We start from the raw sequence: 24,764 nt of genomic DNA on the forward strand, positions 1-24,764 counted from the left end.
GGATAGTGGACTTTTCTTGATCTTCACTTTTGAAGAAGGGTCACTGGACTTGAATCGTTGATTCTGCTTTCTTCCCACAGATGCTGCCAAACCTGCCGAGTTTCTCAAGCAATTTCTGTTTCTTTCTGGATCTGAGACTAAGAATATCATTTAGATATCAGCACTTCAGCAGCAATTGGATTGTCAGGGACAGGCAGCCCATGTGATAGTCAGGGAGCACAGGAGTGGATCAGTGAAGGAAGCATTCTGTGTGCAAAAAGACTTGTGACCCAAAAGAAGTACAAGACACCTTCTAAACTCTATTCTTAGTCCCATCTTAATGCTGCTCCTGGTGTCCAGGGGTTTTGACCATGACCACAGAAAGTTATCTTATATCATCTCAAGACTCAAGAAGATTTGCTGAGAGCTTTTCTCTCTTTCTAAAAGTTACATAGATTTATTTATAATTGCATTTTTTTTCAGCTCTTCAAATGTTGGGTCTCCATACAGTCGAAGAGCACAGGAACGTCAGCATTAACACTGTCAGTCATCGGTCTCAGCACACATTTTTACATTTTCATTTCAAGTAAAAAAGGAAAGTAAGTGGTTTATTTTAAATCTCGTGAACTCTGAATGACTTCAAAGGCACCAACAGTCACCACGGAAACAAGGGTTTCTTGTCATTACGTGATAGCTCACACAGACAGTTCAGCAAAACCAGTGTGTCCCGGAGAAACTTAGCAGGGACCATGTCGATGACGAGTTTGCGTAGAATGATGGGGTTGTAGGTGATGTTGGTGTAGGCATTTGGACGCTGTTTGAGAATCCCGTAGGTGTTAACCAGAAACTCACTGAAGCCAGTATGGATGTCTGTGTTATAGTTGAGTTTCTCGAGTTTTGACAACAGGGCTGTGTAACACTGTGTCATTTCCCTCCATTTCTGTTTATCCACTGTGCCATCCATGGGATTGATGGAATTCTGTAAGAAATGCAGAAGAGAGATGTGGAAGAGTGGCTGAGATTCTATCACTTCTTATTCCTGCCCAAAGTCCAATGAGTTTCCAGGGCATTAGTCAGGAACACTTTTATGCATCTGCTACAACACTCATATCAAAATGCATAACATAACTTAGTTAAAATAGGTTTCTAAAAAATGTATCTGATATTGAGAATCCATGTTAAATTTTCATTTAACTAAACAATTCTAGTCTTCTTTTCAAGATAAAATGCATTAAGAGGGAATGGTGGAAGAGGTACCTGTTTGATTTTTGATGGGATGTTGGACACGGTGTATCCATACAGTCTGGTTAATCCTGGGAATACGTGTGCAAGAATCCTCCGGTCAAGTTGGAATGCAATCTCTCCAATGACACGACTGTTTTTCTCCATATTTGAGAAGGAATCCATCTCTGGAAGATCAGGTGTCAAAAATATGATCAGAGCTAGATGCTTCTATGAAGCATGAATCAGGAAATAATGGAGGTATGGAAAGAGCTGAGAGTAGTTAAGGTAGAAAAAAAGGTAGTTAAGGATCCTTTAGAGAGTAGAGATCACAACATGATAGTAATAGGTAGACATTATCCGAAATCTCGAAAAGCTCCGAAATCTGATGTTTTTTCCCTGAAGTTTTTTCTCATTAACAAGGTTGTTTGGCATGGAAACAGTTAACTCAACTCCACAGCCACTTGACCCATCTCACTCAGATGTGACGTAGCGGCACGGGTCCCCAGAATTGCTGAGTCAATTCTGTCTCAGCATTTGTAGTAATCAAAGGTGGGTCTGCTGTTTGGTAATTGTTTTTTATTTTACTATAAAGATGTCATTTAATCCATTATCCAAAAAATTCCTAAATCCAAAAGACAGCTGGACCCAAGGGTTTCAGATAAAGGGTTGTCTACCTGTATTTCAAATTTAGTTTGAGGGATAGCAACTTGGATCTCAAACCAATGTCCTCAACTTATGTCAGGCAATTACAGAGATGTGAACAAAGAGATGCCTGAGTAGGCTGGGAAAATATAGGAAGGGAAATTCAGTGGAAGAACAATGGCAGACATTTGAGGAGATATTCCATAATGCACAGTTAAAGTTCATTCTGGCGAAAAGGAAGGATTCTATGAGAAGGATGAAGCACCTGTGATCAATAAAGGAGGTTAAGGGGAATATCTAACTAAAAAATAAAGTATACAAACCAGCAAAAAAATTTTGCAGAAGAAATAGCAGAACATTTAGAAAAGGTCAGAGACAACATGGTTTTGTGAAAGGATAATGTAACAAATTTTTTAGAGTTCTTTGGAAATACAAGTAGAATTTATAAAGTAACACCAGTAGATATAGTATATTTGTATTTCCAGAAGGAATTCATAGGATGCCATATAGTAGATTATTGCACAAGATAGGAGCTCATGGTATTGGGTAATGTATTCACATGGAGTGAGGCGCAGAAGACAGACAGTCAGGATTAATGGTTTTTTTTCAGACTGGAAAGATACAACTAGTGAATAACCATAAGGATTAGTGATTGGGTCTCAAATATTTACTGCCTTTAGTAAATCTGGGAGAAAGGGACAGAGTGTAATGTATTTATATTTGCTGACAATACAAAAATAAGTGGCGAGGGCATGTTGTGTTGAGGACACAAGGTTTCTACAAGGGGATATAAATTGGTTGAGGGAATGGACAACAACTTGGCAGATGGAGTTTGATGTAGAAATATGTGAGATCATGCATTTTTGTAGGAAGAATTAAAAAAAATCACAGACTACTCTTAAATGGAGAGAGGTTCCAAAAAAGCACAGAGGGACCTGGGTATTCTTGTACCTCTTCATCATTTTCCCATTAATAACATTAAGCTAACTGGCCAAAAGTTACCTTTTTCTGTCCCCTGCCCTTTTTAAATAAAAGTGCAACATTGGTAGTTTTCCAAAACGCTGGCACTCTTCCAGAATCTAAGGATCCCTGGAAGATTATAACCAGTGGAGTAGCAGTCCCTGTAGCTAATTCCTTTGGCATCCTAGGATGTATCCCATCAGGCATGGGGACTTATCAGTCTTTATCCTCATTAGTTTCCCTTGTACTTTTTATCTAGTGATAGATATTGTATTCCCCTTCCCCCTTTGCCACTTAATTATTTTGTCATTTTTAGTGTGCTTCTGTATCGTCCTCTGTTAGCTGATTAGTAAAAGGCTTCAAACCTGGGAGACTGTGTGAATAGATCAAAGACACTGCTGCTGGTTTTCTCTCAAGTGGTTGAACAGCTCAAATGATCAAACTATGGACTGGAATGTAATAAATATGCTGCTCATTTGAAAAAGACCCTCTGAAGTGACATCATCAGGATCTTCATGACCTGAGGGAGAGGAGGTATTTAGGAGTTGTCTTCTGATTACCCGATTACCCCCAAATACCCTCCCTTGACCACTAAACTCTCCTGCCCAACCACCAAACCACTCTAGGAGAAAGTGAGCACTGCAGATGCTGGAGATCAGTGAGAGAGTGTGGTGCTGGAAAAGCACAGCCAGTCAGGCAGCGTCCGAGGGGCAGGAGAATCAACATTTCGAGCATAAGCTCTTCTTCATTCTTGATTCCAGTGATCATCTCAGTGAATCCTGTGGACAGGGGCCATTGAACTGCCTCCACAGTCCTTCCTTGTGTCCATAATACCCAGGTTCCTTTTTTGTACCTGTCTGTATTGTATGTGTGTTGGGGAGGGGGTATAATACTAGAGTTTTAACTAGATGGTTCATCATTGTTCACCTGTAGTTAGAATGTACTTATTTATAATAAATAGTCATTCTTGTTATGTCCAGAAACCTGGTCCATGGTTTCTATCAATCTCAGTCTAAAATAACAGATAAATGTTTTTTTATATACTTTTATAAAATCTTTAAATTTTGTGACTGTTCAAGAGTAGCAGAGCTTGTGTTACCTGAGTAAGGCATGACAGAATTCAGAATTTGATTTGAAATAGAGTCAGTGAAGATTTGTGTGCAGTATTAGTAAATAACATATGCGAAGTAAAACACCAGGTTCTGTACTTCATTTAGGAAATTGCACTGGAAGTGACAAAAGGATTTCCTTCATGTGGCAGAGTTGGCATGTTGGCAGGGTTGGCAAGTAAACTGTAGGTAACATTGCTTGGCAGAGCTGTGAAGCAGAGATATTTGAGTACTGGTGCAACATTTGGGTTTAGAGGAAATCAAGAAAGACAAAACTTTGTCCCCACCTACATTATCCCAAGTGTAAAATGATGGAATAAGTTAATAGTAGAAAAGATGATAAGATTGTAAAACGTTTTATTAGGGAAGAGGAGGGGGAATGAATGGATTTAAGTCTTCAGTAAAATTGTTGCAGTATCATAGATCAATAAATACAGAAAAGAATCTTTGTGCCATTAAGTCTGTACTGCCAAACGTATACTAAATTTGCATTTTCCGCATATTTTGTGATGGAATATATTTTTGAAATGGTGTTTCATCTTATCAGGCTGGAGGTAGGTGCTGACTATAATTATTTTATTTTTCTGTAGTTTGATTGTGAACAGAATGGGAAGAGGACAGTTGTTTAAAAAAAAGCAATGAGTGACTGTCTGTTAATAGGCTGACCTGTTAATGATGATAAAGGTCTTCTCCTTGCCCACCAATAACTATGTGATTGACTCCCAGGCAGCTGAACAGCTTGTCGGTGTGAATGTTTGATTCAGAAGCCGTCAGACCTTGAGACTTATATGCAGTAAAACCTTCCAAATCACTGTGTGGAAACATTTCTCAAACAAATTGAGCAGCATCCCTATGTCTGCGTGGGTTTCCTCTGAGTGCTCTGGTTTCCTCCCACAATCCAAAGGTAAATTGGTCATGCTAAATTGCCCATCATGTTCAGCAATGTGTAGGCTAGGTGCAATAGTCAGGGGTAATGTGGAGTAATAAGGGAATGGATATTGGTGGGATACGCTTTAGAGGGTCGGTGTGGACTTGTTGGGCCAAATGGTCTGTTTCCACACTGTAGGGATTCTGATTTTCCTATGAAAGCTTGCCACAAGGGCAAATGTGAAGATCTGAGAACAGGAGACCAAATGTTTGGTCAAAGGAGTAAGTTTTGAGGAGGACCTTCAAGACAGAGGTTCTAGGCAGATGTTCCAGCACCTAGGGAGCATTGAAGATATGATAAAATAGGGGATGCAGGACAGGACAAAGTTGGAGTAAGGCAGAGATCATGATGAATTATAGGGCCAGAGTAAGTTATAGGGAGGGGAACAAAACTTGATGGCAAATTGGGAATTGCAAATGTGATGTGTTATTGGAGCAACAACCAATGCCAGACAGTAAAACTGGGGTAACAGGTGAACAAGACTTGGTATGAGTTAGGAAATGGGCAATATACTGTTCATAGGCTAAGATTTTAAATGGATTTATTGGGTATATTAAGAAATTTGGATGGACAATTTATGTGGAACCACGGATTAAGGAGATAGCCGGAAAACTTTGGATTCTGGATCTTATTCTGAAGAAGCACTTGCAGGTCGTGGTAGTTGATATCACTGTGAGATCAGATTTCCAATTTAACTCTCTCGAAAACGCTTGGGACGAAAAGGTAAAGAAAGACCCTTCTTTCTGAAAGACCCTTCTTCATTGGAAAGACCCTTCCGCTCATAGTCTCTCTCCTTGGTCCTGTGCTTTGCCCTGAGGAGAGTGCCCTGAGGAGAGACGGTTTCCTCAGAGATTTGTACAAATGCTTACCATTCACATAAAATACTCGCGTTTTGTTCCCCTCCTCAAGAAACAGCTTTTTTGATTCATCCGACGTAGCTGTTTCTGAAAACCACATCTTCTTGGTGCTGGGCCGGGTCTCGGTGTCGACCAACTGTTTGCTCACTTCCTCTTCCTGGGAGCTGCCCAAAGCATCAGGGGTGCTGGTCTCAAACAGCTCTGAGGTACGGCAGTAGCTGGAGGACTTTGCTGGCTGTGTTGCGGCATTGAAGCTCACAGAGTGCACATCGTCTGACAAAGAGAGGGTGAGCAGGTTCTCGAGGGTGGGGCTCGGCTGCCGGTTGTGATGATCCAGTGTCTCACTGGTGCTTGTCTGCTCTGGGGAGCTGCACATTGTGGAACCTAAAACACAAATGCAGACAAAATATTGTGAACTGACAAGAGGGAATCACTGAATCTTTACAGCACAGAAAGAGATTATTCAGTTCATCACGCCTGCACTAGCTTTTCAAATGACGATCTTTACCTAGTACCAAACATCAGCTCTTGCTCCACACCCTTGCACTGTTTCTATCCAAATAAGCATCCTGATGATATTTTTGAATGCCTGATGAAATGTCTCCATCACATTTCCAGTGTATTCCATAACCCACAAAGCTCACAATGTGAAAAAACTTTTTGTTACCGCACCTTAGCTTTGTTCGCTCCTTGAAAGTGGAGTCACAGGCCGACAGGATAGTGAAGATGGCATTTGGTATGCTTTCCTTTATTGGTCAGAGTATTGAGTACAGGAGTTGAGAGGTCATGTTACAGCTGTACAGGACATTAGGTAGGCCACTGTTGGAATATTACATGCAATTCTGGTCTCCTTCCTATCGGAAAGATGTTGTGAAACTTGAAAGGGTTCAGAAAAGATTTACAAGGATGTTACCAGGGTTGGAGGATTTGAGCTATAGGGAGAGGCTGAAGAGGCTGGGGCTGTTTTCCCTGGAGCGTCAGAGGCTGCGGGGTGACCTTATAGAGGTTTACAAAATTATGAGGGGCATGGATAGGATAAATAGGCAAAGTCTTTTCCCAGAGGTTGGGGAGTCCAGAATTAGAGGGCATAGGTTTAGGGTGAGAGGGGAAAGATATAAAAGAGACCTACAGGCAACGTTTTCACACAGAGGGTGGTACGTGTATGGAATGAGCTACCAGAGGATGTGGTGGAGGCTGGTACAATTGCTACATTTAAAAGGCATTTGGATGGGTATATGAATAGGAAAAGTTTGGAGGGATATGGGCCAGGTGCTGACAGGTGGGACTAGATTGGGTTGGGATATCTGGTTGGCATGGACAGATAGGCTCATTCAGAAAATCCAATCTTAGGGAACCTTATCAAATGCCTTGCTAAAATCCATGTACACCACATCCATTGCTCTACCTTCATTAATGCGTTTTGTCATATCCTCAAAGAATTCAGTAAGGTTTGTGAGGCATGATCTGACCCTCACAAAGCCATACTGACTATCTCTAATCAAACTATGGTTTTCCACATAATCATAAATCTTGTTTCTCAGAATCCTCTCCACTAATTTGCCTACCACAGACATAAGATTGGTCTGTAATTCTCAGAATTCCTGAACAAGGGAATAACATTTGCCACCCTCCAATCATCTTGCACTACTCCAGTGGACAATGACCATGCCAACATCATTGCCATAGGTGCAGCAATCTCTCCCCTTGTTCCCTGTAGTAATTTTGGGTATATCCTGTCTCGCCCATGGGACTTATCTGTCCTTATGTTTTTCAAAATTTTCTGCACATCCTCCGTTTTAACATCAACCTGTTTAACATCTCAGTCTGTTTCACGCCAATAAATATTTCCCAACAAATGATAAGGTCCCTCTCACTAGTGAACACTGAAGCAAAGTATTCATTAAGGACCTCCTTACCTCATCTGACTCCAAACACAAATCTCCTCCACTATCCCTGATCGGACCTACCCTCACTCTGGCCATCCTCTTGTTCCTCACATAACTGTAGAATGCCTCTGGCCTTTCCTTAATCCTACCCACCAAACCTTTTTCATGCCTCCTTCTAGCTCTCCTAAGCCCATTCTTCAGTTCCTTCCTGGCTACCTTGCAATCCTCTAGAAGGTTTGGTTAAAGACAATTTCAATGTCTATTTTACCCATTTGCTCATCATTCGCTCAGTAATTGTTTCAGGCTCACTAATTTGATATGAATAATCTTTTGGCTTAAATGAAATAACCGTTGCATCTAAATTATTAATTCCTTCTTGCGTTTTAGAAACATTTTTCTCTCAGTTTTTTTTTTGAATAGTTCAGTTCTGTGTTCTCTGTCTTTATATCTTGGCACATGGGAATTTCCCTGATGCAGCTCTCTGAGAGTTGTCCTGAGCAACCTTTGCTTAAAAATAAACACAATAGTGTTTAGTATTCTGCGGCTGTAGAACATCCTCAAGGGGGGACGGTGAGCAGCCAGAGGTCATGGTGCACATTGGCACAAATGACATCAGTAGAAATAAGAATGAGGTCCTGCAGAATGATTATAAAGAGGTAGGAAAAGGGTTAAAAACCAATACCTCGTTGGTGATAGTCCCCGGATTAATTCCAGTGCCAAGTGCAGGCAAGGGTAATGACAGAAGGATATGCCAGATGAATGCGTGGGTAAAGTATTGGTGCAGGGGACAGGGATTCCGATTTTCAGATCATTGGGATCTTTTCTGGGGCAGAGGTGACCTGTTCAAGAGGGATGGGTTGCACCTGAACTGGAGGGGAGCCAATATCTTGGCAGCCAGGTTTGCTAGTGCTGCTAGGGAGGTATTAAACTGGATTGTCAGGGCTTGGGATTCTCAATAGCAAGGAGGCAAGTGCAAGGCTCAAAGAAGATCCAGTAATCAGGAATAGTAATTTGAAGAGACAAGTCAGGCTGGAACACGACAGGGAGCAAGGAATGCCTGTTGGATTAAATTGCATTTATTTCAATGCAAGAGGGCTGACAGTTAAGGCTGAATAACTCAGGACATGGATAGTGCAGAAACATGGCTCAGGGAAAGGAGGAGGAGTTGCATCTTTGATTAAGGCGAGTATTACAGCAGTAATCAGAGATGAAATAACTGAAGGATCATCCAGTGAGGCTTTGTGGGTGGAGCTAAGTAATAAGAAGGGGATGGTGACATTATTGGGGTTGTACTGTAGGCCCCCCCCCCCCCAAATAGTCAACGGGAATTAGAGGACCAAATATACAGGAAGATTGGAGAGACTTGCAGGAGCAATAGGGTTATCTTAGTAGGGAATTTTGATTTTCCTCGTGAAAAATCACACAACACCAGGTTATAGTCCAACAGGTTTATTTGGAAGCACTAACTTTCGGAGTGCTGCTCCTTCATCAGAAGGTTGTGGAGTACACAGTTGTAAGGCACAGAATTTATAGCAAAAGTTTACAGTGTGATGTAACTGAAATTATTTCTTGAAAAAGACCTGGATTGTTTAAGTCTCATCTTTTAGAATGAACATGTTGGTTTCAGTTCTTTCATATGTAAATCACAGAACTTTTTAAAAGTTATATTCTCAAGTGAACTTTAACAATTGCTGTTATGTTGGCCCAGATAATGCATTGAAGGTGTGAGGTGCCCTGTGTGAGACTGTCAGTGCCACAATGTTCAGACTGATTCTAATCAAAAAATGAATTTACAGAATCTTATATGGATTCATGCAGTTTTTGAGCAAAACAAAATGTCATTCTGCAAGTAGAAATTCACCCCACAAATTTATTGTGTGTGTGGAAGAGTTTTGAGTGTCTGTGAGACAGTGTGTATAAGTGTGTGAGTGTAAAGGAGTATAAGTCTGTGAGAGTGTGCGTGTGCACGTGTGAGTGTGGGAGTGCAGGTGTGAGTGTGAGAGGGTCTGCATTAGTGTATGATTCTGCAGGAGTGTGTCTGTGTCTGCAGGAGTGTGTCTGTGTGTGTGTGTGTGTGTATGAACCCAAGGTCCTGGTTGAGGTCATCATCATGGGTACTAAACTTGGCTATGAGCCTCTGCTCAGCCACTATGCGTTGTTGCCTGTCCCAAAGTCCGCCTTGGAGGATGGTCACCTGAAGGTCCGAGGCCAACTGTCCTGGACCGCTGAAATGTTCTCTGACTTGGAGGGAAACACTCCTGTCTGGTGATTGTTGCGTGATGTCCATTCATCCGTTGCTATAACCGCTGCTTGGTCTCGCCAATGTACCATGCCTCAGGCCATCCTTGCCTGTAGTGTACGAGATAGACAATGTTCGCTGAGTTGGATGAGTACTTGCCATGTACATAGTGTGAGGTGTACCCACAAGTAATGGTGGTATCCATGTTGACAATCTGACACGTCTTGCAGCGTCAACCGTGACAAGGTGTTGTTTGAAAGCTGGGCAGTTTGAAGTTTGGTTGTTGTTTAAAGGCAAGAAGTAGAGGTGTGGGGAAGGCCTTGGCAAGGTGCTCATCCTCATTGATAACGTTTTTCAGGCTGCGAAAAACATGGCGTTGTTTATTGGATCCTGGGAAGTACTGGACAACCAAGGTTACCCTGTCTGTTGCAGTTCATATCTGTCTCCTGAGGAGGTCATCATGGTTTCTCACTGTGGCATGTCAGAACTGGCAGTCAATGAGTTGAGCATTGTACTACCTTCTTAGAAGGGCATCCTTGAGTATTTCCAAGTGCCAGTCGCATTCCTCCTCATCTGAACTGATTCTGTGTACGTGTAGGGCTTGTCTGCAGGGGATGGCTGTTTTAATGTTTCGGGTGGAAGCATCGTGAGGTTATCTGTGGGTTTTCAGTAGAGTGAGCTGCTGAGGTACTCATCCTTGATGGAGATGCAGGTGTCCAAGAAAGAGATAGATCATGAAGAGTAGTTTGATGGTGGGATGAAACTCATTGTTTCAGTGCGTAGTTGTTTCAGTGACTCCTCGCCATGAGTCCAGAGGAAGAAATTCGTTAATGCACCTGGTGTATGGTGTTGGTTGGAAGTCCAGCAAAGAGAAGAAGTTGTGTTCGAACCTATGCATGAAAATGTTGGCATATTCGGGTGCTAATTTGGTCCCCATGGCTGTTCCGTGTGTCTGAATGAAGAACTGCTTGTCAAAGGTGAAAATGTTGTGGTCAAGGATAAAGCTGATGAGTTGTAGGATGGTGTTTGGAGATTGGCAGTTGTTGGTGTTGAGTACTGAGGCTGTTGCCGTGATGCCATCATTGTGGGGGATGCTGGTGTAGAGTGCGGAAACATCCATTGTGACGAGGAATGTTCCTGGTTCAACTGGTCCAAAGGTGCTGAGTTTCTGTAAGAAATCTATAGTGTCACAACAGAAACTGGGAGTCCCCTGTACAACGGGTTTCAAGATGCTTTTGACATAGCCAGAGAGGTTCTCACACAGAGTCCTATCACCTTTGACAACTAGTTCTTCACCAAGACTAGTGGAGTGCCTCAGGGGTTGGTCCAATATTGTTTGTTATCTATATCAATGATTTGGATGAGAATGTACAAGGCATGATTAGTAAGCTTGCTGATGACACTAAAATAGGGCGGTATTCTGGACAGTGAGGAAGGTTGTCAGAAATTGCAGCAGGACCTTGATCAGCTGGGGAAGTGGGCCTAGAAATGGCAAATGGGGATTAATACAGATAAGTGTGAGGTGTTGCATTTTGGAAAGTCAAATCAAGGTAGGGCCTTAAGGAGTGTAGTGGAACAGAGGGATCTTGGAGTCCAGTTTCACAGTTCTCTGAAAGTAGAGTCACAGGTAGACAGGGCAGTGAAGAACACTGGCCTTCAGTTATGTTGTAGTTATACAGGATGTTGGTGAGGCCATACTTGGAGTACTGTGTTCAGTTTTGGTCACTATGTTATCGGAAGGATGTTATTAAACTGGAAAGAGTGCAGATTAAATTTACAAGGATGTTGCCTGGACTCAATGGTCTGAGTTTTGGAAGAGGTTGACAAGCTCTTTCAAGCGTTGGAGATTGAGGGGGGAGAATTTTTGAGGAGATTTGTAGTTCAGGTTGATGGTATGTATGAGGGAGGGGACCTTATGGAGGTGTATGAGATCATGAGAGGCATGGATAGGGTGAATGCACTCAGTCTTTTTTTCCCAGGGTTGGGGAATCGAGGATTGGAGGGCATCAGTTAAAGGAAAGAATAAAAGAGAACCTGAGGGGCAATGTTTTTACACAGAAGGTGATATGCATATGCAATAAGCTGCCAGCAGAAGTGGTTGAGGCGGGTACATTAACAACATTTAAAAAGCATTTGGACAAATACATGGGCAGGAAAGAATTAGAAGGATATGGGCCAAGTGCAGGGAAATAGGGTCAGCATGGATGGACATTTTTGGTCGGCATGGACCCAGTTAGGGCCAAAGGACCTGTCTCCGTGCTGTCGGACTCTAATTCTATGACTAATACTTCCAATGAGCCCAGAATAATAAAGAATCAAAAAACTCCTGAGCTATTTTTGCATTAAACCATTAACAAATTCAAATTCATCAGCTATTTTTTAGTCGTTAATATTGATATACCTTTTCCTACATGAATAGGGTTATTAATTGGTCCCTCATTCTCTCAATCCTGTCCTTTACTCCTGAAGACATCCAGTGAAACTATATTCCAAAATGAATAAATCCTTCCTGGGATGCTGTGCCCTCAAACTTAGAAACTAAGAGCAGTAGTAGGTGATTCAGCCCTTCAACCCTGCTCCACCATTCAATATGAGGTAGACAGGCAGGAGGCTGGGAGAACACAGCAAGCCAGGCAGCATCAGGGGGTGGAGAAGTTGACATTTCAGGTGTAACTCATCTCCCAGCCTCCTGCTTGTCTACCTTGGATTCCAGCACCTGCAGGGTTTTGTCTCCCACCATTCAATATGATCATGGCTGATCCTTTATCTCAGTGTTATATTCTCCCTTTCTCCCCAGACCTCTTGAAGCCTTTAAAATTTAAAAATTATCATTCTCCATGGCCGTTGTGGTGTAGAATTCCATAACTTCACTTTGAAACATTTCCTCATCTCAGTCCTGCTCCAAATGCTGATCCTGGTTCTAGATTTGTCAACCAGAGGAAACATCCTCCCTGCGGCTCGTTGTCCATCCCTGTCGGAATGTTAGATGGTCAATCATATCTGATCTCCCTTCTGAATGCTAGTAAATAGAGGCCAAGTGTAATCAGTCTCTCCTCATGCCATCCATAGTATCCTACAGTCATAGTGATGTACAGCACAGAAACAGACCCTTCGGTCCAACCCGTCCATGCCGACCAGATATCCGAACCCAATCTAGTCCCACCTGCCAGTACGCGGCCCATATCCCTCCAAACCCTTCTTATTCATATACTCACCCAAATGCCTTTTAAATGTTGCAATTGTACCAGCCTCCACCACTTCCTCTGGTAGCACATTCCATACCCGTACCACTCTCTGTGTGAAAACTTTGCCCCTTAGGTCTCTTTTATATCTTTCCCCTCTCACCCTAAACCTATACACTCTAGTTCTGGACTCCCTGACCCCAGGGAAAAGACTTTGCATATTTACCCTATCCATGCCCCTCATAATTTTGTAAATCCAGTGAACCTCCTCTGCACTCCCTTTCTTGCAAGTATGTCCTTTCTTAGGTAGGGAAATCAAGACTTCACACTGTGCTCCAGGTGTACTTTCAGTAAGGTTCTGTATAACTGCAATAAACATCCCAACACCTGAACTCAAATCCTTTTGCAAAATGAAGCAAATGCAGCATTTACTCTCATACTGCACCTACCTGTCTATGTTCATTAACCGCTGATCAAGGGCACCCTTTGTACATTCACACATTCCAATATATCACCATTTACATAATACTCTTCCTTTTCTTCACACTGAAGTATATAAAGTCATATTCAGCCACATTTCACCTCATGCGCGATGTATTTATCCACTCACTCGACTTGTTGGAATCACCTTGCAGCCTCCTTGGAACCTCCTCACAATCACATTCATGCCCAGTTTTTATTTTTGTCGTCAGTAAACCTGGGAATGCTGCATTTGATTTCCCCATCCATGCCATTTAATACATAATGAATTTTGGGCTCCAAGCAATAATCCTTGCAGGATCCCACTGGTCACTACCTGCCACTCAGAAAAAGACCAAAAGACCCATTTACCCTGCTCAGTTTCCAATCTGTCAACTAACTCTCAATCCACACTAATATGATACTCCATATCCCGTATGATTTAACTTCATCCACTAACCTCTTATGAGGCACTTAGCAAAAGCGATGGAAAATCCAAATACATCACATCCATTGATTCTCCCTTATCTATTCTACTAGTTGCATCCTCAAAAAATCTCCATACATTTGTTAAGCATGTCTTGCTTTTCATAAACTCATGATGACTTTGTCCAATTCTGTTACTGTTTTCCAAGTGTTCTGTTATCCCATCTTTTGTAATACTCTAGCATTTCCCCCATTACTGATGTTAGGTTAACTGGTTTGTAATTCTCTATTTTTTCCTTCCCTCCAGTTTTAAACAATGAATTTGCCAACCTCCGAGCAGTAGAAAATGTTCCAGATGCTAAAAGGTTTTCGGAAGATGACCGCCACAACATCCAATATTTTCAGGACCTCTTCCTTCAGTGCTCTGGGATGTGGATTATCAGACCCTGGTGACTTGGCAGCCTTTAACCCCATTGATTTCCTCAGCACTATTTTCTTATTTATACTGACTTCTTCCCATTCTGTACTCTTACTAGATCCTCGATTCCCCAACATTTCTGGGCGGTGATTTGTGTCGTCTTTTGTGAAGACAGAACCAAACTACAAACCAGAGTATCAACATATGAATCAGGAACGGGAGTGGGCCACTTCATTCAGTGAGATCATGGCTGATCTGATCATAGTCTCAACTCCCCAGAACTGAATGAAGTGCTCAAACTCTGGATGGTTGATAGATAATTTCCTCCTCTTTGGCCTTAAAATTCTTGGGATTGAACTCCGAATTAGGTTAATACACTAACCTACTTTGTCAACACCCCTTTGTAACATCCTGTTCCTGTTTAGACACATTATTGGACCTTCTGTCATTGGCAAATCTGAACACACAGTTCACTAATCCTTGATTCAAGTCACAAATTAAATATGATGAGAAGCTGAAAGACATTGAATGACGTTGGATTGCACGTACATCAAATATGACTACATTTTCCCAAACTTCCTGTACTTCGATCTAAACAATTGAACTGATCAAATTAAAATACATCCGAAGAACTTTCGATTAGCAATCAAAAGAAGTTATTCGAATTTTAACAAAGCATGAGAAAGACATCATTTAGAATATCTAGTACTGAGCTGAATACTGTTCCTGCAATTGAATGTTAGCTCATTAGTTGAGGTTGAATGAAGAACATTTCCACATTCAAATGGTCCACATTTTCACAAAACAATTAACTGGAAGTAGTGGCAAATAATGAAGACTACACACAATTGGAGAGGGGTGGGATGGTGGGACAGTGGTTAGCACTGCTGCCTCACAGTGCTTCCCACCTTTGGTGACTGTCTGTGTGGAGTTTGCATGTTCTTCCCGTGGCTGTGTGGCTTTTTGTCGGGTGCTGTGGTTTCCTCCCAAAGTCCAAAGATGTGCAGGTTACCTCGATTGGCTCTGATAAGTTGTCCCATAGTGTTCAGGCATGTGAAGACCTCGGTGGATTAGCCTAGGTAAATTGGGGTGACATGGATGCGGTATGGGTCAGGATGGGATACTGTTCAAAGGGTGGGTGCAGACTTGATGGGCCAAATGCCACTTTTTGTACTGTAAGTATGAATGGGGGAGCAAGTGGCAGATGCCATTTAAGATGGCAAGGGGATGATCATTCAGGACTGAGATGAGGAAAAAAAATTCTTGAGTTGTGAAGAAGGTCACTTGATCCAAAATGTTAACTCTGATTTCTCTCCACAGATACTACCAGACCTACTGAGCTTTACCGGCAATTTCTGTTTTGCTCGGTAAAAAGACTCTTCATGGGGGCAGCATAGTGGCTCAGTGGTTAGCGCTGCTGCCTCACAGCACCAGGGTCCCAGGTTCGATTTCAGCCTTGGGCGACTGTGTGGAGTTTGCACATTCTCCCTGTGTCTGCGTGGGTTTCCTCCGGGCGCTCCGGTTTCCTCCTACATTCTAATGATGTGCAGTTCAGGTGAATTGGCCATGCTAAATTGCACCATAGTGTTAGGTGCATTAGTCAGAGGGAAATAGGTCTGTGTGGGTTACTCTTCGGAGGGTCGGTGTGGACTTGTTGGGCCAAAGGGCCTGTTTCCACACTGTAGGGGATCTAATCATACAGAAGGTGGTGAATTTTTGGAATTGTGTAATCCAGTGAGTTATGGATCCACCATCATTGAATATATTTAAGGCAGAAATTGATAGATTGTTTATCTCTCACAGAATTGAGTGTTATGGGGTCCAGGCAGGAAAGTGAAGATGAAGTAGATGAGTAGATTAGATTAGATTACTTACAGTGTGGAAACAGGCCCTTCGGCCCAACAAGTCCACACCAACCCACCCAGACCCATTTCGCTCTGTCTAATGCACCTAACACTATGGGCAATTTAGCATGGTCAATTCACCTAACCTGCACTTTTTGGACGATGGGAGGAAACCCATGCAGACACGGGGAGAATGTGCCAACTCCACACAGTCAGTCGCCTGAGGCGGGAATTGAACCCAGTTCTCTGGCACTGTGAGGCAGCATTGCTAACCAATGTGCCACCCCTAGCCATGATCATGTTGAAAAAGAAAGAATTAGGCAGATTATGTCATCAAAACAATTCAGAAAACCCTTTAGCTTGTCAAATCACCATGGACGTAGATGTACAGATTTTCAGAAGTGTTATATGACTGGATGAGAACTGCTCGGTAAAGATGTTATATGAGGATTTATGATATTTGAAATGGAATGTCTGGGTTTAAATCAGTTGCACAAAGAAATAATTAAATGCAATGTTTCTGAATGCAAGGTTTTACATTTTAACAAGAGAGGTGAAACTCAAGTTTGTCAGCTGTTATCTGTACTGGAGAGAATTGGTTTTGGAAACTAACCAAGCAAGTATAGGTCAGAGTATGGTATAATGGGACAAAATGTGTATATAAGCATCCTGGATATGTAGGAATGTCTTCTGTGTATATGATCTTATTTATTAGAATCATTTAATTAAACGTAATCTAATTGGGTAAGGATGACTTTATGGGGGAATTCTAGATTAGGAGGAGGCGTTCAGTTTAAAGAAATGTAAAATGCATCAAATGATTGGGCAAAGATTTTTGGGATGATCAAAAAAATCAAAAATGATTGGGGCAAAAATTATCATTAGTTTGGAGTTGGGGTGTTTATCATTCTATTAAGGTTTGATATTTCAAACATTGCAAATGTTTCTCTGAGTGAGGTCCTGGAGGACTGGAGAATTGCTAATGTTGTCCCCTTGTTTAAGGGTAGCAGGGATAGTCCAGGGAATTAAAGTCCGGTGAACCTGCTGGAGATGATAATGAGAGATAGGATATAGACCCATTGGGAAGAAAATGGGCTTGTCAGTGATAGGCAGCGTGGTTTTGTGCAGGGAAAGTCATGTCTTACAAACTGAATATAATTCTTTAAAAAGGTGAAAAAATTGATTGTTGAGGGAAGGGCTGTAGATGTCATATACATGGACTTTATCGTAAGGTTCCCCAGGGTAGGCTGATGGAGAAGGTGAAGTCGCATGGGGTCCAGAGCATTCTAGCTAGACGGATAGAGAACTGGCCAGGCAGCAGGGGATAGAGAGTAGTAGTGGAAGGGAGCTTCTCAAAATGGAGACCTGTGACCAGTGGTGTTCTACAGGGATCTGTGCTGGGACCACTGTTGTTTGTGATATACATAAATGATCTGGAGGAAGGTATCAGTTGCCTGATTAGCAGGTTTGCAGATGACACCAGCATTGGTGGATTAGCAGAGAGTGAAGGGGACTGTCAGAGAATACAGCAGAATCTAGATAGATTGGAGGGTTGGGCAGAGAAATGGCAAATGGAGTTCAATCCAGACAAATGCGAGGTGATGCATTTTAGAAGATCCAGTTCAAGAGCAGACTAAACAGTAAATGGAAAAGTCCTGGGAAAAATTTGTGTACAGAGGGATCTGTTGTTCAGGTCCATTTTTCCCTGAAGGTGGCAACACAGGTCAGTGAAGTGGTCAAGAAGGCATACGGCATGCTTTCCTTCATTGGATGGGATATTGAGTACAACAGTTGACAGGTCATGTTACTGTTGTATTGAACTTTGGTTTGGCTACACTTGGAATACTGCGTACAGTTCTGGTCGCCACATTATCAGCCAGCATAGTACATCCTGCCATATTCCCTTACAGTCATTCTTTAGTAAGTTGAGCTGAGATTGGTTAGGAGTTGGCCACCCTAATAGATACACAGTGAGGAAATGCATGAACATGGCGCTCGCTTGTAATTTGCTCAGTATCAATAAAACCACTGAGGTTGATTTATCTCTGAAGTCAGAACTTTTCTGGATGAATGCACCAGTTGTTGGCTGATTGAATGTAAGAAAAGGGAAGCAAATTCACATAAAGAAATTGACAAAGAAAAACAAAATTACACTAGAATAAACTTATTGCTTTGCACCTTTTTGTATTAAAATAGTCACTGGCTTGTTGGTGTGTCTATCATTGAAGGGAGTCCAGATTTGACATAGTCGATGCTTGTATTATTATACGCCTGTGAAGTCGCTTGGGAGTAACGTTAATGGTGCCACATTAATACAAGGTTGTTGTTGTTATTGGCCTGCAAAAAGAGTGAATATTGAGTTACCTCGTGTCATTGCAGCTGTGTTGGAATGACTAAGATTTGAGTAACAGTTTGCTTTCTGTCCGATCAATGGTGCACAGTTAGAGGATAGCATGCTACGTAGCTCCTCGTTTTCTTTAAGCAGGGTAATTTGCCGCTTCAGTGCTTTGTTCTCTGCTGTCAGCTTCAGATTATCTCGTCGAATCTTGTCTGAATCATCGCACATGATTGCCACTCAGGACTATGTTCAGGAGCTCTGTCACCAAACTGCGATTCACAGCAGAATGGCTCAGAATCCTGGGCAGACACATTGTGACATCAAAGGACAGGAACAGATCATAAAGGGGTCTGTGACCCAGGAGAGTGGGGCCTGCTAACACAACGTTCAATCACAGAGTAGCCAATCATCAAAGCCATCATTGTGAAGACCTTCCAGACAAAATGCAAGACATGTTGTGGGTGGCACGGTGGCACAGTGGTTAGCACTGCTGCCTCACAGAGCCAGAGACCCGGGTTCAATTCCCAACTCAGGCGACTGGCTGTGTGGAGTTTGCACATTCTCCCTGTGTCTGTGTGGGTTTCATCTGGGTGCTCTGGTTTTCTCCCACAGTCCAAAGATGTGCAGGTCAGGTGAATTGGCCACGCTAAATTGCCTGTAAATGTAGGGGAATGGGTGGGTTGCGCTTTGGCGGGTCGGTGTGGACTTGTTGGTCCGAAGGACCTGTTTCCACACTGTAAGTAATCTAATGTTGATATTCTCTGTGCTTTGTGAGCCCACATGAGCTTTCATGTCATGGCAACATCATCACTATTAGCACTATTAGATTTGGGGTGACTGAAATTAGGAAAGGATCTCAGGAGCAACCAAAAAAATAACTGCAATCTAGCCATTCTTGGCTAGATCCGGTGTTGGAGGAACCTGGCAAAGGCCTGTCCCTAATTATCCACACCATTGTTGGTCTCCATCAGGGGATAGATCCATTGGTATTTTTCAGAGATTCCCAAGGAGGGAACGTGTGCAGCTTAAAAGGCCCAACAGCACATTCATCTTTCACCCCCTCTCTGACAATTAATGCTGCTGTTTTGCACACTGGACATCATCAGATGGTTATGTTTTAAACTGCACTCTTTAATTTGAGGTCAGATAGAATAATTTGGAGAGGGTAATGTGATCGCCTTCAGAATTTGCCTGAGGTATTACCTGTGACTTGGTTGCCATGGGTAAATGGTTCACATGAAAATGTATTGAAAGTCTGGGGAAGGCCTTAACACCTGGACTCTGAGGGAGAGCATCTCACTCACAGTCAGACACAGGGATTTGGGGAGGAAGCAGGTTTTAAAGAACTATTTTTTCCATTAATCGCCAAGTAGAACGCTGGTGCAGAACACAGAACAGTACAGCACCAGACCAGGCCCTTCAGCCCGTGATTTTGATGCCAAGTTAAACTAATCCTTCTGCCTGCCCATGGTCCATATCCCTCCATTCCTTGCTTATTCATGTGATCATCTAAAGGTGTCTCAATTGTCCAAAACATATTTGCACCCCTGGCAGCGCATCCCTGCTACCTACCACTCTCTACAAGTTAAAAAACTTGCCCCTCACATCTCTTTTGAGCTTTCCCGCTCTCACCTTAAATGCATGCCCCTAGTTTTAGACATTTCAACTCTGGGGAAAAAGTTCTGACAGTCAACCCTGTCTATGCATCTCATAATTTTATATCAGCTCCCACCTCAGCCTCCACCAATCTAGAGAAAACAACCCCAGTTTGACAAGCTCATACCCTCTAATTCGGTCAGCATCCTGGTAAACCTCTTCTGCACCTGATCCAAAGCCTCCACATCCTTCTTGTAGTATGGTCTCTTAAGTGCAGCCTGACCAAAGTTTTATAAAGCTGTAAGCTCACTTCCTGGCTCTTGTGCCCTGTCCAATAAAGGCAGACATGCTATGTGCCTTCTATACAACCCTATCTACTTATGTGGCCACTTTCAGTGAGTTATGGACTTGGACTCCAAGATCCCTCTGTTCATCACTGCTCAAACCCTCCAGCCCTGACGACATCCTTGTAAACCTCGTCTGAACCCTTTCAACATCCTTCCTGTTGCAGGGAGACCATATTCGAAAGCAATATTCCAGAAGTGGCCCTAACTTATGGTCTGTACAGCCACAGCGTAACTCCTAATTCCAACCTCAATGCACCGACCAATAAAGGCAAGCAATACCAAATGCCTTCTTCACTCTCCTGTCTACCTGTGATTCTACTTCCAAGGAATTATAAACCTGCACTCCAAGGTCTCTTTGTTCAGCAACACTCCCTGGTGCCTTATCATTAAGTGTATATGTCCTGCCTTGATTTGCCTTTCCAAAATGCAGCACTTCACATTTCTCTAAATTAAACTGCATCTGATCAAGGTCCCGTTGTTCTCTGAGGTAACCTTCTTCGCTGTCCACTACACCAACAATTTTGCTGTTATCTGAAAACTTACAATACATACCTCCTATGCTCACATCCAAATCATTCATATAAATGATGAAAAGCAGAAGGCCCAGCACCAATGGGCGGCACGGGGCGGCATGGGGCGGCACGGTGGCACAGTGGTTAGCACTGCTGCCTCACAGTGTCTGAGACCCGGGTTCAATTCCCGACTCAGGCGACAGACTGTGTGGAGTTTGCACGTTCTCCCCGTGTCTGCGTGAGTTTCCTCCCACAGTCACAAAGATGTGCGGGTCAGGTGAATTGGCCATGCTAAATTGCCCGTAGTGTTAGGTAAGGGGTAAATGTAGGGGTATGGGTGGGTTGCACTTCGGCGGGTCGATGTGGACTTGTTGGGCCGAAGGGCCTGTTTCCACACTGTAAGTAATCTAATCTAATCTAATCAATCCTCGTGGCACACCAGTGGTCACAGGCCTCCAGTCTGAAAAGCAAACCACCACCACTACCCTCTGTCTCCTACCCCCCAGCCAGTTCTGTATCTAAATGGCTATATTTCCCTGTATTTCATGTAATCTCATCTTAGTAACTAGTTTACCATGCAGAACCTTGTTGAATGCCTTACTGAAGTCCATATAGATCATGTTGACTGCTCTGCCTTCATCAATCCTCTACATTACTTCTTCAAAAAACTCAAGTTACTGAAACTATCCCTAGTCTTTGCCTTTCCAAATACATGTACAACCTCCAACATGATTCCCTCCAATGTCCTGCCAGTCATTGAGCACTCCTTTGTTCTGTTACTTCTCCCAAGTGCATAACCTCACCTTTATCGGGGTTACATTCCATCTATCATTGATCTGCCAATCTGATCAATCCATTTATATCTTCCTGTAACCTGAACATCTTCCTCGTCACTGTCAACCACCTGGTCATTCACAAACTTACTTATCATTCCCTCACATTTTCATCCCCCACGTTTATGAATATCACGAACAATAAGGGATCCAGCACTGATCCCTGTTGAACACCACTGGACACACCCTCCTGTCTCATCTCGCTAAACCAATTTTGGAATCAAGTTGCCCTGGATCCCATGAGCTTTGTCATTCTTTGTCCGTTTCCCATGAAAGACCTTGTTAAAAGCTTTTCTGAAATCCATCAATTACCCTATCCTCACCCAAAGTGGGCGGCACTGCTGCCTCACAGTGCCAGAGACCCGGGTTCGATTCCCGCCTCAGGCAACTGTGTGGAGTTTGCACATTCCTCCCACAGTCCAAAAATATGCAGGTTAGGTGAATTGGCCATGCTACCCCAGGTGAAGGGGTAAATGTAGGGGAATGGGTCTGGGTGGGTTGCTCTTCGGAGGGTCAGTGTGGACATGTGTGAGCCCGAAGCTGGAAAATGGGATTAATGTAGTCAGACCTTTGTCAACTGATATGGACAAATTGGGCCGAATGACCACTTGATCAGCTTTGGTTGTTTCCTTTAGAACAGAGAAGATTGAGGGGGGATCTCTTTCAGGTGTGCAAGATTATAAAGGGCATGGACAGGGTGAATAGAAACCAGTTGTTCCCCTTAATTGAAGGGTCTAGAATAAAGTGGCATTATTTTAAAGTGAAGTTTACAAGGGATTTGAGTAAAAACATCACCATCCATAGGGGGATGGAGACCTGGAATTTATTGCCTGGGATAATAATTGATGTGGCAAACCACACAACCTTTAGAAAAACACTCAAGGTATCATAAGATTCAAAACAATAGGCCTAGTGTGGAAAAGTGGGACAGGTGTAGATAGGAGAATATTTTTGGCAATGCATACTTGGTGGGACACAGGGCCTTTTCTGTATGGTGTGATTCCATGATTCCGCTCCTCTTGTTTCTCTCTCCCATCTTTTTCTCCCTCTTCTGTTTCTCTCTTGCTTGCCTCTCTCTATCTCTTTCCTTTGTTTTTCTATTGCTCTCTTGTCCTCTATGCCTCTTTCTCTCTGTCACTCACTCTCTCTCTCTTTCCCTCATCCCTATCTCCTGGCTCTTTCTCTCTCTCCTCCATGTGTGACTCTTTCTTCTGTTCCCCTCTGTCTTTCTCTATCTGTTTGTCTTCTTCTCTCTCTCCCCTCCAGTCTTTCCCTCTCTCTCTGTCTCTTTCACTCTCTGCTCCCTTCCTTTCTCTGCCTCCTTTCCCTGTCTTGGACAACCCACCCATTCCAAGTATGAGTATCGTAACCGTCTCTCAATTGTCTCCAATGCATTTACATTATTACTTAAGTCAGGAGACCAAAACGATATTCAGTACTCCAGACCCAGTCTCTTCTACCAATGTCCTGTATAACTGTATTCCTGCATACAACTTCACTGACAGTAAAACAATGTTTGTTTAGCCTTCTTGATGACCTGCTGTACCTGCATTCTAACCTTTCGTCACTCATGTGCAAGGACATTCAGATCTCAGAAATCTCTCAATATTTAGATAATATTCTTACTTCTCATTCTCTCTGTCAAAATGGACAATTGCCATTATTATACTCTATTTTCCACAGATTTGCTCACTCATTTAACTTATTTATATCCCCTTGCACCCTCCTTATCTGCTTGATTGTGTGTGTTTGGCCATTGCATGACAGAATATGGACTAATACACGGCAGTTCAGGTTTGAGTAGAATTGATGTTACTTGTGCTGTGTTGTTCCCCTTTCCTTCTGGTCAAACCTGCAAAGTAATGATAGAAGCCAGAATTTCCAAGAGGAAGACCATATTGGATTTGGTGTTAGGCAACAAGCCAGGTCAGGTGTCAGATCTCTCGGTGGAAGAGCATTTCGGTGACAGTGACCACAACTGCCTCACCATAGCCATCAAGAGGGATAGGAACAGATAGTATGGGAAGGTAGTTAACTGGGGGAGGGGAAGTATACTGCTGTGGAGTATAAATTGGGAGCAATTGTTCTACAGAAGATGCACAACAGAAATGTGGAGGCTGTTGAAGGAGCACTTGTTGCAAGTGTTAGATAATTTTGTCCCACTGAGACAGGCAATGAATAGTAGGGTGAAGGAGCCTTGGAAGACAAGAACAGAGAGGCTCCTTATCAAAAGGAACAAGGAAGATTACTTAAGGTTGAGGAAGCAAGGATCTGGCACAGCTTTAGAGGATTATGGGGTAGCTCAGAAAGAATTCAAAAATAGACTGAGGAAAATGAGGAGGGGGCATGAAAAAGCCTTGGCAGGAAGGATTAGGGAAAACCCAAAGGTGTTCCACACATATGTGAGGAATAAGAAAATGATCAGAGAGAGGGTAGGGCCGATCAGGGATAGGGGAGAGAACGTGTACCTGGAGTCTGAAGAGGTAGGGGAGGCCCTATATGAGTTTTTTGCTTCAGTATTCACTGTTGACAATGAGAACACAGTGGACCAGGTTAATAGGCTTGAACTAAGCAAGTGGATGTGCTGGAAATTCTGGGAAGCATTAAGACAGATAAGTCCCCAGGAACGGACCAGATATATCCAAGGTAATTATGGGAAACGAGGAATGAGATTGCTGCACCTCTGGCGATGATCTATGCATCCTTACTCTCCACGGGAGTAGTACCAGATGATTGGAGGGAGGCGAATGCTGTTCCTCTGTTCAAGAAAGGGAATAGGGAAATCCCTGGGAAATTCAGACCAGTCAATCTTACATCTATGATAAGCAAGGTACTGGAAAGGAGTCTGAGAGATAGGATTTATGACTATTTAGAAAAACATAGTTTGATTAAAGATAGTCAGCATGGCTTTGTGAGGGGCAGATCATGCCTCACAAGCCTTATTGAGTTCTTTGGGCATCTGACAAGACAAGTTGATGAAGATCG

At 42.8% G+C, this 24,764-nt stretch overlaps 2 protein-coding genes across 2 annotated transcripts in view; both read right to left on the reverse strand.

Annotated features, from left to right (window-relative positions):
- Nucleotides 1–634: 634 nt before the first annotated feature.
- LOC132817674 (speriolin-like protein) lies at nucleotides 635–18,719 on the reverse strand. The gene is made up of 4 exons (XM_060828172.1): nucleotides 18,518–18,719; nucleotides 5,712–6,083; nucleotides 1,237–1,388; nucleotides 635–958 (listed from the first exon to the last, which is right to left on the reverse strand). The coding sequence occupies exons 1-4, from the start codon at nucleotides 18,717–18,719 to the stop codon at nucleotides 635–637; spliced, it is 1,050 nt and encodes a 349-aa protein (XP_060684155.1).
- lss (lanosterol synthase (2,3-oxidosqualene-lanosterol cyclase)) overlaps nucleotides 18,449–24,764 on the reverse strand; it is a 104,917-nt gene continuing 98,601 nt past the window's right edge. Inside the window, exon 22 of the mRNA XM_060827704.1 lies at nucleotides 18,449–18,490. The gene's annotated coding sequence lies outside the window, so the exon portion shown is untranslated. The remainder of the gene's footprint in view (nucleotides 18,491–24,764) is intronic.

Source organism: Hemiscyllium ocellatum, chromosome 7, assembly GCF_020745735.1.
Source record: "Hemiscyllium ocellatum isolate sHemOce1 chromosome 7, sHemOce1.pat.X.cur, whole genome shotgun sequence".
NCBI lineage: Eukaryota > Metazoa > Chordata > Chondrichthyes > Orectolobiformes > Hemiscylliidae > Hemiscyllium > Hemiscyllium ocellatum.

What these genes read in the sequence shown, in the direction of transcription:
- LOC132817674 (XM_060828172.1), bottom strand. Translation starts at nt 18,719, where the DNA reads ATGTGCGATGATTCAGACAAGATTCGACGAGATAATCTGAAGCTGACA. An exon ending in GCGAGTATTTTATGTGAATG is followed by an intron (nt 1,389 to 5,711) that starts GTAAGCATTTGT and finishes CTGATCTTCCAG; the next exon opens with AGATGGATTCCTTCTCAAAT. An exon ending in TCCCATCAAAAATCAAACAG is followed by an intron (nt 959 to 1,236) that starts GTACCTCTTCCA and finishes CATTTCTTACAG; the next exon opens with AATTCCATCAATCCCATGGA.